The sequence below is a fragment of the Neovison vison genome, chromosome 8 (genome assembly GCF_020171115.1).
Source record: "Neovison vison isolate M4711 chromosome 8, ASM_NN_V1, whole genome shotgun sequence".
NCBI classification, from domain to species: domain Eukaryota; kingdom Metazoa; phylum Chordata; class Mammalia; order Carnivora; family Mustelidae; genus Neogale; species Neogale vison.
This window is the reverse complement of record NC_058098.1, coordinates 22,656,273-22,669,626: the sequence shown is the minus strand read 5'-3', so window position 1 is coordinate 22,669,626 and position 13,354 is coordinate 22,656,273. Positions and strand designations below refer to the sequence as shown.

Sequence of the window (13,354 nt, the reverse complement as noted above, 5' to 3'; positions counted from 1 at the left end):
ACAGGAGGTAGGACATGTTTTCTAGGGGTTGGTGGGTGAGGAAGGAACTAGAAGGGCAGCCCCGGAATGAGGGCGCCTGTGGGGAGAGAGACCATGGTGGCTGGGTTTTGGGAGTCTTGGGGGGAGCAGAGGAAGAGCAGAGGTTTTTCTGAAGCCACCATTTAGCAGAGAGAAGAATTTGAGAATGAGAAATGTAAAGAGGTTTTCAGAGAGCTTTTCTGTGCCTTGAGAATATGTTTTCCTTTGGTATTTTCTTGAAGAAACCAAGGAAACATTTGAATAGCTCTTAATTACGGTTTTAGGCAGAGCTGCTGTTTCTTTGAAGTCAATAACCAAGCAGAGAATGGGCCCCAGGTACATCCGAGTTGCACCTGTGAAGTCGTTGGTCCACAGGGAGTGCTCAGTACTCGGTACTCGTGAGATGTTATTAGCACCTTTTTGACTGAGCTCAGTTTGGCTGTCCACAGATTCTCCCTTCCCTTCAGTGGAATAGGAAACCGAGACTTTGGAAGGCTAAGTCTTCCCGATCTGTGCTGAAGGCCATCCTGGGTGAAGCAGGGAGGGCGCTTGTTGAAAAGTGGCACAGTGTTAGCTTTCGGTCCTCCTTACTGCCCACCCGGGCACAGATCTAAGGGTCAAGAAGCCCACGGGTCCTGAAAACATTTCCCGGCATTATCCTCATTTGCCAGACAAGGAGCCTGAGGCCTAGAGTGGCAAAGTCCTCGACCCCACTCACTCATCTACTGGGCGGCGGTGGCAGGAAATGCTAGTGCTTTCTCCGCAGCCAGTGGCCTCCGAGGCGGGCAGCGTGGCAGCGCATGCGTGATTCCACCGCATTACTCACTGACCCCAAATGAGCCACCTGTTTTCAGAATTCGGTACCCACAACCCTGGAACTGTGTCTGAGAGACTAAAACCGCCCTCTGGGATGATTTTCCATATGTAAATAAAGCATAGTCATACTTGGAGAGGCACACCCAGGACATTAGAGCCAAAAATATAGCCCCAGCACTAACAGCTTCTACTGTTTGGGGAAAATGGAAAAACCCATTTGAAAAATAAACACAGGAGGTATTGCCAGAGTTTTGTTATAGGAAGTGTTCAAGATCACATCTTGGGGTTGGAAACAAAAGCATTCTTTAAATCCTCTATTCCCTTTACGTAGCTCATGGAAAAAAATCTTACCTTCAGTTATGGACAGTGTCGGGGGTGACACAGGTCACTTGACAACTCCCATGGTGCCACCAGAGGCCAGTTCCCCATGAGGCATTTTTGCTCTGTGGGGATTTAAGGGGCTTAACCACAAGGGTGCTGAGTTGCAGAATTTGCAATGACTGGTTCAGGGCCGACAACGGGGTTGAGTAGTTTCCAGGTGAAGCAGAAGCAGCATCAAAGCTAGACCAGGGTTTTTCATGGCTGCTGGAGGCTGTGGGCTTTAGCTCTGTGGACGTAGCTGTGGGAAAGTGGTCCATTGAGACATGCACTGTGTGACTTTCAGCCAGGCTCCTTCCCTTTCTGGAGCTTCACTGCTATCATTTGTAACATTTGAGGGGTCTGATGTGTGTGCTTCAAGCCTCCCCCCAACCCCAGGCCTGTGCAGGGCCCCTGACCCTCCATGTCTTTTGTTTTGCTCCCCACCCATTCTTCAACTTCTAAAGCCTCACCACCCACAAGAAGAAATCAGAATTGAGAAGAAAATGGATTATGGAGACATTTTTGAAGATTATATAGACCAGTTCTTTTATAGTATGTCTCTCAATGTGGGTCAGTTTGATGTTTTCTCATTATTAGATTTAAGGGATGCATCTTTGGCAGGAATCACGGAAGGGTGGCTGTGGTCTCATTGGATGCTATCAGGTGTCGCAAGACTTGTTTGTTCCATTGCTGGGGACAACTTTGATTATTGGATTGAAATGGTGTCTCCACTGTAAAGTCACTTTTGATGATACTTATTCCCATTTTATTTTAAAAGTTGTGTAGGTATGTATATACGTTGTGGTTAAAAAAATTAGATTTACCATCTTAACCATTTTTTTTTGCTATTATAAAAGTTTATTTAACAAAAAAGCTCAATATGAAAATGCACACAATCTGATTTTTATATTGTAGTAAAACAGGTACTATGGAGGGGACATGTGGAAGCAGTTGATTCTTCTGATGAACACATCCATTGTTTATACTCGTTCTAAGGCTTCTAACATGATGATACTATTTCCTCGTATTACCACCATTCCAGTATTGTTCTGTTGCCCACTAGTTGCCATCTCCACACATTCATCTATCACAAGATTCATAAATGGATCGAACCCCCGCAATATTCCTTGAACATGTCTGCCACCATTTAATTTCAATGATAATTTCTTGTCCATAAATTTTTTCAGCTCGGGAGGATGAGCTTTGCTCATGGTGTCTACTCGGCGAGCTCAAAGATGCCTCCAAACGGAATTCGTCCATCTTAACCATTTTTAAGTGAGTAGTTCAGTAGTGTTAAGTATATTTAGAAAGAGATCTTCAGAACAATTTCCTCTTGCAAATTTGAAACTCAGTACCCACTAAAGGACTCCCCGTTCCCCTTCCCACCAGCTCCAGGTAACCATCATTCTATTTTCTGTCTCTGAATTTGACTAGATAATCTCCTCTAAATGGAATCTGACAGTATTTGTCTTTTTGTGACTGCCTTATTTCCCTTAGCACCATGTCCTCAAGGTTCATTCATGTTGTGGTAAGATTTCCTTCCCTTTTAAGGCTGAATACTAGTCATTGCATGCACATATACACCACATTTTGCATATTCATTGTCTGTTGATGGAAATTGGGTTGCCTTCAGCTTTTGGCTTTTGTGAATAGTGCTGCTGTGAACATGGGTATGCAGACAGCTCTTTGAGAACCTGCTTTCAATTTTCTTGGACATATACCCAGAAGTGGGATTGCTGCAATCATGTGGTAGTTCTAGTTTGGATTTTCTGAGAAACTGGCATCCTGGGCTGCATGGCAGTAGCACCATTTCACGGTCCCAGCAGCAGTGCACAAGGGCTCCGATTTCTGCATATCCTTGTCATCATTTGTTATTCTGGTGTTGGTTCCTAGCTATCCTCATGGGTGTGAGGTGGCATCTCACTGTAGTTTTGATTTGCATCTCCCTAGTGATTAATGAGGTTGAACATTTTTCATGTGTTTTTTGGCCTCTTGTCTATCATCTTTGGAAAAATATCTATTCAAGTCCTTTGTTCATTTTTGTTGTTGTTGTCACATATATTGGTATATTGTAGATATTAACCCCTTTTCAGATATGTGATTTGTAAATATGTTCTCCATTCCATGGATTGGCTTTTCTCTGTTGATGATGTCCTAGTCTGTTTTGATAGGGATTTTATGAGGAGATATGGAACTATGTAAATATCCCCTTCCTTATCATATTTTTCATTCATTCATTCTTTCTTTCTTTCATTCATTCATTCATTCATATTAATATTGGACTCATCGTTTCCTATTTTATTCAGTGTGTCAGAATCGGTTACTATCATTCTATATTTTGAAGCAATCCTTTTGACATGCTCTTATTCTCTGAGCACTTTTTCTGCCACAACAGGATATTCCCAGATGATCTTCTGCTTCCCCTGATGTCATCTTGGAATTAGCCATTTCTCTAAGGATCCTGGTTCCTTTTCATAGAGAATGGCCCTGACTCTGGTGCTGATGAAGTCTGCAGCTTTGAAAGGCCCTGATGTGGAGTGGCATACCTCATCAGCCAGCCAGAACAAACCCCTCCTTTACAGATGAGAGGAGCCTGAGGCCCAAAGAGGAGCTGCTGGCCAGTGTTCCTGTTAGTGACAGCTTAGACAAGGACGGAGGTCTTTGACTCCGATGCAGTTCTCTTTCCCTGGTAATACATATTGCCAGCAATGAGGTGTGCTCCCAGTGGGGCCTCTTCCCTCTGGACTTCACCTTCCTCTTCTGTCCACTGAGGGAAAGCTTTGCCCTAGAGGTCCATGACTGCTTGAGAGCTAACCTCTTCTCTCAGCTTTTTATGAGCCTTGCCCCTCTGGAGGCCTTTTTGGGTGAACCCATGTTAAATTGCAGAGGAGAGCTTCAGCTTTTAGCTCCTGCTCTGGTGGATTTGGGGCTTGTAGACCTGGACGAGTAGTCCAAGTGCACACTGTCTTCCTGAAGCCCCCCTCAGTCAGCTAATGCCGATGTCATAGGGACATCAACCGAAGATAGAAGTCCAGACCTCATCCTGAGTTGGGAAGGCAATGGAAAGGGTCTCCTCTACCTGCCCTCCCTGGTTCCAAGCCTACTTGGGTTAGACCAACAGCACCCAGGGAAACACTAGAAATGCTCCTTACCACATTTGGAGGCTGGTCTCTTTGAGCCTCACCTCAAAGTTGGGAGTGAGAAGCCTTCAGATATTCCATTAGAGAATGTTTTCTGTGCTTGATTTGGGGTTGGAAGGTGCTACCTCTGACCGTCTGGCTTGGTCAGCTATGCTCTGGGCAGCTCCCACAACTCAACCAGTGCCTATTAGCAGTTGATACCATGCCAGTCTGAAAAACTGAACTTTTATTCCCTTTGTATTCAATTCATTTGCTAAGCCCTCACCACGTGTCCAGCATTGTGTGAGTTCCATTCAGCAGACTTCCAGGTAACAATGATGGTGCAAGTGGGTTCCACAGGAGGGGCACAAGAAGGGGGCTGCAAGGGAAAAGGCCTAACTTCTGACATTTGGTTCTGGCATCTTGATTCTAGGGTGTCAGCTTCTCGTACCAAGACTGTATAGAAGTTAAAAGTGGAGTTGGGCAACAAAGAATGATTTTGCTAAGTGAAAAATGTGGAAAGGGCACTGTCAGCAGAAGGAACAGCTTCAGCAAAGTTGGAATTATGAAAGTATGAGGTTACCTAGAAAGAGAACAGGGCACCAAGGTGTGCTAATGTCTAAGCAACAGAGGAAGATGTCGAAGACCTCAAAGCCTAGGCCTGAAGGGTGCAAACACTGTACTTCCAGGGAATGTGTGGACTTTGCAAGCAATGCAGCCTCCATGTGGGTTTTAAAAAATTTATTTTTTAGAAGTTAACATGTGCATAAAAGGAAACTGAAAAACACAAGAAGCAAAGAACAAAGTCATCCATAATCACAAGCAGTTTACAGTTTGACTTCTAGGTCCCATGTGTGTATCTACAAAAGTAAGCATTTTAATGTAATTAAGATCGTAGTTATGTATCATGCTTTTTTACACACCATGAATATTTACCATTTCAAAGTCCCCAAACTATAAGTATTTCGATAACCAAGAATACACTACACCAACTCCATCTGAAAGAGAAAAGTGTAATCCCGCCTTTCTCGGCGACAAAGATTTCAGAAAGGACAAAAATGGCAACAGGCCTCTAGATAAAGATACTGTCAGGGTTACCATTAAAATACTGCATTCCCTTAATGTTCAATTAAAACAGACATAAGTAAGAGTACACAATGTATAATGCTTCTAAAAGAATTCATTATCCAATCTATACTATTCAAATATTAGCAACGGGGTATGTTTCCATTAAATCACTTAATGTATTCCTATAGTACAGCCAAAGAGACGCACACACATTAACAGTTATTACAATGTAAGTATGAATGCATCCGCATACAGCTCTCCCTCTATACTTCCTCCTGCTCCTCTGCTGCCAACCTAGTAAGTCCTCACATTTCTGAGACAGCGTAACAATTCCATGTCCAAGATGCTTCTTGGATAACAAAAAGAAACTTATAAATTGGTTGATTCACTAGCTGTACATTTTATCATACATTGTCACCTCAGGACATCCAAAAAGCTTAGATGTTACAAAATAATGACATTTGTCCACAACAAACACAGGTACTTCATCAAAATGCACATCCAGACCTATGGTTATAACCTAAAATGGTCTTCTATATGTGGAGATAACTAGCAAAAAGCCCTTCCCTTCACCCCTCCTCTGCTCCCTCCACCATTTTAATGACCAAGCATAGGACTACATCTAGCTCTAAGAGGTGACTGACAGACACTCCCAGAACAGTCCTTCCTAAAACTAACAAAAGGGCATTCATAAAGGGAGTATTTTACTACCTCTACTTTTAATATACTTTGGGTATTAGGACTTGTTTATCCTTTGACACACAGCAACATTAACTAAAATGCACATACAGAACTTTAAAGACTCATGGGCATAGAACCCTTTGCTCCTCACTTCCTTCCCTGCCCCCATCCCCATCCCCTAGTGAACCCAGTGAACAGTCAGCATACTCTCCAAGACATCAAGTTTAACAACTCCATTCCCAAAATACAAACATTCCTGTAAATTAACAATAAAGGGTGTTGCTACTCTACTCCTAACATGTTGTTCACTTTCAAACATCCAGAAGACTAGATGTTTCAAGTAAGGATTTATTTAAAATTTGCCCACTACATACATAGTAGCACTGAAAGAATATTCTGGCTTAGAATCCTTCCTCTTCTCATTTCTATCAACATAGTGGAAGGTAGAAGCATCTGTAATGCTTAGAGGGGATTTTAACAATTTCGCTTCCTCTAGTTTTCAGAATAGTCTTTCCTGATTTTAAACACAAAGTGTACACAATGTATTTGTTTACTAACTACTTTTGTCATACACTGGCAACCTCTTAAACATCTAGAAAGACTAGATGTTGTAAATTAGGACTCATTTGTCCTTTATATACACTATATACACAGCTAAATAAAACAAAATGCAGACATACAGGACAATGGTTAATCCTAACTATAAACATACTGGTATAAAGCCCTTTGCTCTTTCTTCTCCCTCCTCCCTGAACCAGTACAGATATCATATAATGTGTACTGCTCCGAGAGGTGGTTTCATCATTTTGATCATTCCATTTTCAAAAGACAATATTTCATATGAATTTTAACAAAAGGATTATCTACAAAATGTGTTATTTTACTACCTCTACTTTTAACATACTTTGTGCACTTCTAAACATCTAGAAAGGCTAGATGTTTCAAATAAGGACTTGAGTTTGTCCACTATATACACAGTAGTGTTGAATAAACTACACACATGTAACAATGGGTTATATCTGAAAGTGTCTTCTGCATGGCAACATTCCAGTCTAGAACCCTTCATTTCTCACAACTCCTCTCTACCACCAACCCAGTGGGTGAGTGCAAATAGGCACATGTCACTTAGATGTGACTACAATGTTATCTCTTCAAGTCCTTTTCAGAAGACAGCCTTTCGATGAATTTTAACACAAAGTGTACAAAATGTGTTAGTTTACTAACTCTACTTTTGTCATACATTGGCAACCTCTTTAATATCTAGAAACTAGATATTATAAAATTAGGACCCATTTGTCCAGTATATATACAATATATACAGTCAAGTTAAATGCACATAACATATAGGGCAATGAATAAGCTTAAATTTCCTACTACACACTAGCAAAGCATCTTTTGCAATTTCTTCCCTCCCACTTCCCTCAAACCAAGGAACAAGTATACCGTTCAGAGAGGTGGTTTAGCAATTTCATTTCCAAAGATAGTATTTCCCATCAGTTTTTAAAAGCTATTTATAAGAAGCATTACTCTACTTTTACATACATCAAACATTTCTAAATATCTAGAAAGACTAGATATTTCATATAAGTACTTGTCCACTGAGTACACAACAGCACTGTTAAATAAAACCGCACACACCTAACAATGGGTATAATCTGAGGTATATTCTAAATATGACCATCATTTTGGATTAAACTATTCCCTCCCTCACTTCCTTCTCTCCTCCACCAATCCAGTAGACAAGTACAGGTAAGTGTAATGTTTAAAGGTGGTTTAACAAATTCATATCCAAAAGTCATTTACAGAAGAAAAGCTTTCCTTTGAATTTCAACACAATGTGTATAGAATGTGCTAATTTTACTAATTTGTCATACATTGGCAACCTCTTCAACATCTATAGACTAGATGTTGCAAAACTAGGACTCATTTGTCCATTATATACACTATATACACAGCAAAACAAAATGCACAAAACATATAAAAAATGGTTTTGTCTGAAAATGTCCAAGCACAAACACGCTAACATATTACCTTTTGCAATTCTTTCCCTTCCACCTCCTTCAAGCAACAGAACAAAGATACATGATAGAATACTGCTCAGAGGTGGTTAAACAATTCCATCACCAAGACAGTTTATTTCCTATGAATTTTAAGCAAAAAGATATTTACAAAGCGGTATTTTACTACCTCTACATTTAACATACGTTGGGCACTTCTAAACATCTAGACAAACTAGATGTTTTAAATAAGGACATAATTTGTCCACTATATACACAGCAGTCTTGAATAAACTGCACACATGTAACAGTTATAATCTGAAAGTGTCTTCAAAATGTGAACATTCTAGCCTAAGACTAACCATTCTCATCTCTCCTTTCTCCACCAACCCAGAGGGCTATAATGCTCAAATTTTCAGAAGACGATCTTTCTAGGAATTTTAACACAAAATGTACACAATGTATTAGTTTACTAACTCTATTTTTGTCATACACTGGCAACCTCTTTAACATCTAGAAAGACTAGATGTTGAAAATTAGGACTCATTTGTCCAGTATGTACACTATATACACAGCTAAGTAAACCAAAATGCAGGAACATAAAGGACAATGGTTCATCTTCCCTCACTATAAACACACTGGCAGAGCTCTCTGCACTTCCTTCTCCCACCTCCTCTGAACCAGTGCACAAACACAATGTGTACTATTCAAAGAGGTGGTTCGGCCATTCCCCCTAAATTAGACAGCATTCCATATGAATGTTAACAGAAAGGTATTTACAAGAATGTCTTTTTACTACCTCTATTTTTAACACGTATCAGGCACTTCAGAACATCTAGAAAGACTAGATATTTCAAAAATGTACTTAGCATTGTCAACTATATATACAGTAGTTGAAGGATAAAATGCACACACAAAACAATGGTTGTAATATGAAAATGTCTTCTAAATATGACCAGTCTGCCACCGAACCTTCTTTTCTTCCTCCTCAAGGTCGTCTACTTCATGTCCTCTTACCCACCGAACAAACGTGGACGCGAGTCGCTCCTGATGTCCCTTCTAGAGGTGGTTTAGCAATTCCATTTCAAAGTCATTTTCAAAAGACATTTCTATGATTTTTTAAAAAAACAAATAGGCATTTACAAGACGTGTGATTTTTCTAATTCTACTTTATCATATGTCGGCAACCTCTTTACATCTAGAAGGCCTAGATGTGACAAAAAAGTTTTCTTTTGAAAGGTTGGGGGGAAAGTTGAGAGCAGCTTTTTCATATTATATACAGAGGCCTTCTAAAAAGGGCCAGTAAATCTTCCCGAAGGGTGGTCTTCCTATTGGCCAAATGCGGTACGTAATTCTCCCATTTCGATCTTCCAACATCAACGTCCGGTGGAACGAAGACCAACCGCCTGTGGCCCTTTCACCGTTCCACCCGTCGTCGACCGGGGCTTCGCTCACCTTCCCGGCCCGTTAGGGCCTCTGTCCACCGTTCTCCATAGAAAGTGAGGTTTCGTCCAGTGGGGGCGGAGCGGTCATTCCAGGGCCAGGCCTGTGGGGCTCCAAGGCCCAAAGGCTGCCGAGCTTGCGTCCACGCAGACCCGCCTTCTCAGGCCTCGGCGGCCCCAACGGCCCTCCGCGGCATTCGCGTGGCCGCCATTCTTCTCGCTCCGCCACACCCGACGTCCAAAGGCGCCGCGAGCCCGCTGGCTTGGGCAGGGGCTTGGCGGACGCCCCGCAGAGTTGCGCCCGGGGAGTGGGCAGCAGGCGAGGTCTGGGCTCCGAGAGGCCGCCGCCATCGGCGCCAAGGTGGGGGTGGCGGGTGCGGAGAAGCTCGCAGCTGCTTCATTCTGGGCCTTGCCGATGGGCAGCAGCGGCGAGGGCGCTGGGTCTCTGCAGGTCGGAGCCCGCGACCTGTCCCTGGGCCCCCCAGGTCACCCGCCAGCCTCAGGCCGGAGGGCCTGGAGGGCCCTGGGATCGACAGCCGCGCTGCGCTTCTCACCTCGCTCTCTGCCGGAACTGACTTGGCAGTTCTCTTTGCTGGCGAGAGAAGGGCGGCACCGGAAGTGTCCTCGCGCTGGGACCGGCGAGCGGAGGTTCCGGGACTGAAACGTTCCGGCAGTGAGGAAGGGCAGGGAGGGCGTCACTTTTTCCAGGTGTGAGATCAGGCGGCCCTCCGGGCTTACCTTTTGCAATGGTAATAAGTTACTCGCCTCAGAGTTCTCTGAACAGGCGCGTGTGCGTTGTTTCTCAGTGCCCTCATTTCCTCATTTTGCGGTAAGGAGGCTCTTTTCATTCATTCACCATTTATTTTTTGAGCACCTACCATGTGCCACGTAAACACTGGGAATGCAGCAGTGAAGAAAAAAACTCCACACGAAAATTTCTGCCCTTTTGGAATTCACCTTCTAGTAGGGAAAACAGATAATCCTTAAAATGCCTAAAAAAGCAGAGAGCGAAAGAGCTCTGGAAAATAAGTCGAGAGGAGGAATACGAAGTGTGAGTGTGGAATGTTTGAGATGGTGGTCAGGTGACTTTTGAGCAGGAATCAGAAGGAGGTGAAGGAATGAGCCATACACGGGGATGTTGGGCCGAAGATCCTTCCTGGCAGTGGGGGTGGGGGAGTACAGCCAGTGCACAGGCCCTAAAGCTGAAGCGTAAGGCCTGACCTGTCCCAGGAACAGCAAAGAGGCTGGAGCTGTGTGAGCAGCCAGGAATGTAGAGGCTATGCCAAGAAATGCAATGTGGGGATGCCTGGGTGGCTCAGTTGGTTGAGCAGCTGCTTTCCGCTCAGGTCATAATCTCAGGGTCCTGGGATCGATTACCACATCGGGCTCCTTGCTCGGCAGGGAGCCTGCTTCTCCCTCTGCCTCTGCCTGCCTCTTTGTCTGCCTGTGCTCGCTCGCTCGCTCTCCCTCTGTCTCTGACAAATAAATAAATAAAATCTTAAAAAAAAAAAAAAAAGAAATGCAATGTGAAGGAGGGAAAAAGTGATTTGGTGCTTCCTTTGTAAATGAGATGGGAGCCGTTGGAGAGCTTTGAACTGTAGCATGGAGGAAGAGCTGAGGTAGAGCCAGAGGTAGAAGCAAGGAGACCTGCTAGAAGGCTATTGCAGTCAACCCGCTTGAAGTAGGATGGGGCTCGCCCCAGGATGATGGCAGCAAAGGTGGCCAAAAAAAAAAGTTGAATTCAAAATAAATGTGAAATTGAACCTGCAGGGTTTGCTGATAGACCAGATGTAAAATGTTCAAGAGAGGAATCGAGGAAGACTCCAAAACTTTTGGACTGAGCAAATGAAGGAGGGAATTGCCATTAACTGTGACGGGAGAGATCATAGGAGGAGCAAGTTTTGGGGAGAATATCAGGAATTCACTTTTATTATTATAATTATTTATTTTTTTAAAAAAGGTATCTGATACTTTATTTTTTCTTTTTTTAAAAATTTATTTATTTATTTTTCCAATTTATTTATTTTCAGAAATATTATTATAATTATTAATTATTTGACAGAGAGAGAGAGAGATCACAAGTAGGCAGAGAGGCAGGAAAAGAGAGAGAGGGAAGGGGAAGCAGGCTCCCTGCCGATCAGAGAGCCCAATGTGGGGCTCAATCCCAGGACCCTGAGATCATGATCTGAGCCCAAGGCAGAGGCTTAACCCACTGAGCCACCCAGGTACCCAAGGAGTTCACTTTTAGACATCGTGAATTTGAGATGCCTGTTTGACATTCAAGTGGAGATGTCAAGTATGCAGGTGGATTTCTGAGTCTGGCATTTAGGGGAGAGTCTGAGTTGGACATGGGCTTTTGGGAGTTACCTGTGTACCTATGTCTGAGCCCTGAGCCCTGGGGTACTGTAACCTGCGGAGGTCAGGATGATGAGAAGGAACCAGCAAAGGAGACTGAGGAATGACCAGAGTGGTAGGAGAGCAACTACAGGAGTGTAACATCCTGTAAGTAAAAGAAAAAAGTGTTTCAAGGAAGAGTGGATAACAGTATCAAACATTATTGATAAATCAGATAAGCTATGGCTGAGAACTTTACTTCTAGTTTTCATAATGAATGCTGTATGAACATTCCTATGAATTTTTAGATTTTGTGGAGGATTCTGATATCATTTGGGTACCATTTTATAAATGGAAATAAAGATCAAAGCATTGGTCCAGGTTTAAGACTCTTGATGCAGACCCAGACAAGATTCCTAGGAGGAAAATCTGATGATCAGACCCTCTCTGCTGGAAGGCAGAAAAGAGGAGAGGTGAGAAGGCCAGGGGCTCTGGGGCTCTGGTCCACAAGGCCTGAGGGAGCAGAAAATTGGTGAGGTCTGGGCTTCTACTTTTTTTTTTTAATTGGGAAAATTTTAATTACTAAGCATCAAATGCATTTTAAATTGGTAACTGCAGTACTGAAATTGTGATATTTTAAATATTTTTTTCAAAAAAAGTTAGTGATTTTTGGGGCGCATGGGTGGTTCAGTGGGTTAAAGCCTCTGCCTTCGGCTTAGGTCATGATCCCAGGATCCTGGGATCGAGCTCTGCATCGGGCTCTCTGCTCAGCAGGGAGCCTGTTTCCTCCTCTCTCTCTCTCTCTCTCTGCCTGATTCTCTGCCTGCTTGTGATCTCTGTCTGCCAAATAAATAAATAAAATCTTTAAAAAAAAAAAAAGGTTAGTGATTTTCTAGGAAATATGAAGATCCAACTATGAACATAAATGTAGCCAGTCTGGGTCTCTACGATTTAGTTAATGCTTATCTTAACAGGTGTTCACATTTCCTGTCTACAATAAAGTAGACTATGAACTTCTTGTCTCTTTGAATTTTAGCAAAAAGTCCATGAGATAATTTAAAGGAATGCACTTGGAGCAAAAAAGTGATCCCAAAGTAGAATTTTATAAGTTTGCACTTCCAAAATTGGGCTTCTACTTTTGCAAAGAAAAAAGCCACTGGGCTCTATGCCTGGAGAGAAGAGGGAGGAGGAGAAGGAGGAACCACAGATCACAGGAGGTTTTCAAATACTAGGGCTTGCTGGCTAGGTGGGTGGCTGGCAGGGAAAGTCTCAGTATGGAATTCCTCGTCCTCTTTCTGAGCTCCCTACTTCGTTTTTTATTTTTCCTTCCAAATGTTTATTTGCATTCTAGTTAGTTAATATATAATATAATATTGGTTCCAGGAGTAGAATTTAGTGATTCATTACTTAGATTTAACACCAAGGCTCATCATTACAAGTGCCCTCCTTAATACTCACCACCCATGTTGTCCATCCCCTACCCACCTCCCTCCATCAACCCTTAGTTTGTTCTCCATCC

At 42.8% G+C, this 13,354-nt stretch overlaps 1 protein-coding gene across 1 annotated transcript; it reads right to left on the bottom strand.

Annotated features, from left to right (window-relative positions):
• Positions 1-2,063: 2,063 nt before the first annotated feature.
• LOC122915576 (small nuclear ribonucleoprotein G-like) lies at positions 2,064-2,438 on the bottom strand. The gene has a single exon (XM_044262323.1). It carries the CDS (start codon positions 2,403-2,405, stop codon positions 2,175-2,177), a length of 231 nt encoding a protein of 76 aa, XP_044118258.1. The 5' UTR covers positions 2,406-2,438; the 3' UTR covers positions 2,064-2,174.
• Positions 2,439-13,354: the final 10,916 nt, after the last annotated feature.

Coding starts and splice junctions, on each gene's coding strand:
- LOC122915576 (XM_044262323.1), bottom strand. CDS start 2,405: ATGAGCAAAGCTCATCCTCCCGAGCTGAAAAAATTTATGGACAAGAAA.